The sequence below is a fragment of the Parasteatoda tepidariorum genome, chromosome 9 (assembly GCF_043381705.1).
Source record: "Parasteatoda tepidariorum isolate YZ-2023 chromosome 9, CAS_Ptep_4.0, whole genome shotgun sequence".
NCBI classification, from domain to species: Eukaryota; Metazoa; Arthropoda; class Arachnida; order Araneae; family Theridiidae; genus Parasteatoda; species Parasteatoda tepidariorum.
This window is the reverse complement of record NC_092212.1, coordinates 80,830,022-80,834,178: the sequence shown is the minus strand read 5'-3', so window position 1 is coordinate 80,834,178 and position 4,157 is coordinate 80,830,022. Positions and strand designations below refer to the sequence as shown.

Here is a 4,157-nt window from a genome sequence, read left to right as displayed (position 1 = left end):
GCGCCACTGTATATATATATATCAGATATTTAGTTATAAAGTACCTCAATACCACTTCAAGCTTGAAAAATATAGACGAATTAGGGCCACATAAAATGAGACATAATGGAGTCGTTCGTACGCCCATGCAAACCCAGAGAAATAATCCAGGAATACGATCTCATGGTAAGAGCAAAACTTCTGATCCCAAAGAGTGGGTTTGAAACCCAGAATGATCTCTCGTTGTTGTTGTTGTTACATACGCGACAAAGTAATACCAGCATTTTTTTAGGCAATATGGTGAGTTTTTTTTCAATGGCACCCATCTATGGCCAAGAATACGACTGCACACACACACACGTCACACCCCTTTTGACAGGGAGGACTCAAACATACTTCATTCATTAATCCACAAATCGTAATTTTGACCTTAACGAGAGAACGATTAATCTCCTATTCAGACCATCAGAGGTAATGCTTTGCTATTGGAACTTGGAGGACTTTATGAACTCTGCAGATTTAACATTCACCAGTCACCATTTAATACACGGGAATTCAAACTGATGGGATTCGAACTCACGTTTTCACGAACATCAGCACAACGTCCTACCAACCAGGCTATCCCGACCATGATCTTCCGTAGAATATATGTAAACAAAAAGGAAAATTTTTAGCTATATTTTTTCTTTTTTTTATTGCAGAATTGCTTTATTCTATTTACATTAAAATAACAGGACTTTGAACATTTGGGGTCAATTTGACCTTCATAAGAAATTAACGTTATTTCAATGTAAATATTTTTTTAAATGTTGAATATTGTGCAATATGTAAAAGTTTTCAGAAATAAGAAAATTAAAAACATTCGTTTGTTTTTACTAACGCAATGACAATATTACAACATAATGTAAGGTTGTATCACAGATTATTCTTTCGCACGAGAGCAAGTAATACATAAATAAACAATCGACATAAATATAAATAATACACGTTAGCACACAACATGTTTTAAATTGTAAAGCTCCACCATTAGTTATGCATTAGCGTAGGCAAATACAGTATATCGCGTGGAGTGAAAGTGACAAAAAAACATCGACAAATTGTTTTGGAACATTTCTTATTATTATTCGTTTTATTCTATGCCTTGCGCTGTTAAAATGCGTGCTACTTATAATTTAGTGACTGAATTTTATAAATTATGGGCTATCTGATGCCCAAAGTATTAATTTATAATTTTTCAACAAACACAAAAAAGAATTCGCAGTGAATAGTTAAGATGGCAAAAGATTCCTTGAAAACAATTCTAGCACTGAGGACAGCAATATTACAAAATTTGTAAAGAAATGTAAGAAAATTGTAAATTGACGTCATATAGTAAGTATATATTTTTCATTTTGCAGTGCAAAAGTTAAATGTCGCTTGTCCAATGACCATTTAATCGGGGGCGTTGGTTCAATGATCATTGCATTCTTGATGATAAATGGTGTTATTACTGCTTGTTTAACTGTCACGACGAAGTGACATTAAAATTAGGAGGGAATTTTTTTTGTTTTGTTTTTGTTCAAACGTAGTGCTCATGTAATTTAGGTTTTTCCTTCAGGTGAAAAAAAAATATGCCTGCAAGTTTTACTGAAGCAAAAGACAGTAAACCAGCTTAGTTTCGGTGAGTTGCCATAATTAGAGCACTGTACTTTCAGGCCAATGACATCTGATTGCTGGGAGGGAAAGTATAAATCGCAATCCGATAGGTTATCGATCAAGGGGCGCAGAGCAAAAATCTCTATAAATGCGCAATACTTCGCATGCTTTCACTATTAGTGTGTGGAAAGTCTTAGTAGGGGAAGTACTTTAGTTTGAGTCTTGATTTTCAAATAGATTAAAAACTTTTATGTTGGGAAATTATATGGAACTCAAAACTGCATTGAACATAGTTCTAAAAAAATTATCGTAGAAATTCTAAAACATATTTTTGTCAATTAAATAAAATACTAAGAAAGGGGAAAATACTGTAGTACGTATTACTACTGAAAAGAGGAGAAAGAAAGGGGGGCAAGACATGTAACTAGTCTTCTCCCCAGATGGCATATTCAAGCATTGCGATCGAAAATAACAAAATTCGTTCGGAAGTGCAAGTTTACGGGATTTCCCTTTGTGTAGAAATGTGAAGTCAAAAAGAGGTAATTTTTATATCCCTAGTTCCTTCGATTGTTAAGAGCTCCGAGGAAATATAATCTTCCGTGAAAATTACACCAATCAATCTTCTCTATAGACGGTAATCATTATATGCAGTAAGAACAAGTCATATGTGTAACTCATATGCAGTAAAAACAAGCCATAGGTAATGCTGTCATCTTGCTGCCCTTGTTCTAATTGACTATAACCGTTAAGTTACTGATCTAGTTCAGTTTATTTATTGTAAAAAAAAAAGTAAACAGAAAAGTTCAAATTGGGAAGATCTAGCGTAATTTAATATTTTAGGACATTTTATTTAATATTTATCTATAGTTAATTTAAGAATACTATTTTTCCGATTTGATCATGGCAGGAAATGAAGATTTCGACCAGGTAGTGTCGTTTAAGTTTTAGCTTAGCAGTTTTTTTTAATGTTGTTGTATATCAATTTGAGACATAATATTTTGAACTTCTGTTTTAAGCATTATATTTTAAAGCATTTGTAGGTTAACTAAAAGATTTTAACTAGTTATTGAAGAATTTATTTACAACAATTATAATTGAGTTAGGTAAAAGAAGGCTTCTTTTAGATACTTCGGATTATTGTTTATGTGTACCAAATTTTATTTCAAACATAAGAGGGGTAAGGGAAGAAAAAGCTTCCTCATAGTGATGATGCTATCTAGTGACAATTGTGAAACATAAAATATTATAGTTTTTTAGTAATTTTAAATATAAAAAGCAATTTCAATTTTAATAATTCTATTTTTAACTTGAAATGATTACAGCTAGCTAAATAGCTGAAACTTTCCTAGTAATAATAAATTAACAGATAGATTTTTTTTCTTCATTTGATTAGGATAGATTTTTTTCCGAAATTGAATTTTTTTTGATATTTCAGAATTTTAGTAAAGTTTAAATTTTAGCTCGATAAAGAAGTTTAATTAAGTTAATCATGGCATGTGAGAAGAATTAAAATTGTTTCGAGTTGTTTTAAATCATTTATAATGAAAAGAAATCTAGAATACAAATTTTTATCACTTTATTAAAAGTCATGACAGTTTGAAGTTAAAATATATCATAGTTCCAGTGTTTTCATCTCAGAAAAAAAATGGGTGAGAATTTCTCACCCTTTCTCAGAAACTGGGTGAGATTTCAAAAAGTTAAGTGAGATTTCAAAAATTAAAAAAAAAAAAAAAAAGCACAGAGACTTGAAAAAAAAATTTTTTTCTTTAATTATAATGCATTTCTAACATCTTCTAATTTTTAAAGCATTGAATATTTTTGCTGCATCATCATATGGAAAATGTTCTACATCTACTTTTTCGTCAGCTATTCTCATTAGGTTGCTCAAATAAGTATTTGTTTCGTTTTGATCGTTTCTACCCACATTTATTTCATTTTCATGTGTCCGTTTTGGAGTAGAAGATATTGGCTTTACAAGGTATTTGTCCATCTTACATTAACGAGCAAAAAATTTGAACGTCTTACATGAAGAAACCTTACCTATGGTAAACACGTGGTTGCAGAGAAATGCGTTCTGAAAGAGGTTCCGTGGTTCGGAAGGATGGTGTTCTGTTGTTCTTAAAGGTTCTGAACAATACTGGTAAATAGGGAAGCTATATAATGGGGCAGATGTTGAAAATAATAAAAGATCGAGGAAGAAAAGTGAAACAAATTTTATTCTAAATGGCGCAAATGAGAAATTTTTTTCAAAATGCGAGAAATTCGGGAATTTTGAAATTGGTTTATACAATGCGCGAATTTCTCGCGGTAATAATTTTTTAATGCGAGAATATAACAAAAATATGTGAGATTCTCGCGCTGTAGTGAAAACACTGAGTTCCTAATTAATAAAAGCATACACAGTGTTTTCACTACAACGCGAGAATCTCGCATATTTTTTTCTTTTCTCGCATTAAAAAATGATTACCGCGAGAAATTCGCGCATTCTATAAACCAATTTCAAAATTCGCGAATTTCTCGCATTTTGAAAAAAATTTCTCATT

At 31.4% G+C, this 4,157-nt stretch overlaps 1 protein-coding gene across 1 annotated transcript in view; it reads left to right on the top strand.

Moving 5' to 3' along the window:
• The first annotated feature begins 2,368 nt into the window (after window positions 1–2,368).
• The window catches only part of LOC107456562 (TATA-box binding protein associated factor 13), a 13,403-nt gene continuing 11,614 nt past the window's right edge, over window positions 2,369–4,157 (top strand). The window contains exon 1 of the mRNA XM_016074458.3: window positions 2,369–2,541. Coding sequence (XP_015929944.1) covers window positions 2,515–2,541 — 27 coding nt within the window. The 5' untranslated portion in view covers window positions 2,369–2,514. The remainder of the gene's footprint in view (window positions 2,542–4,157) is intronic.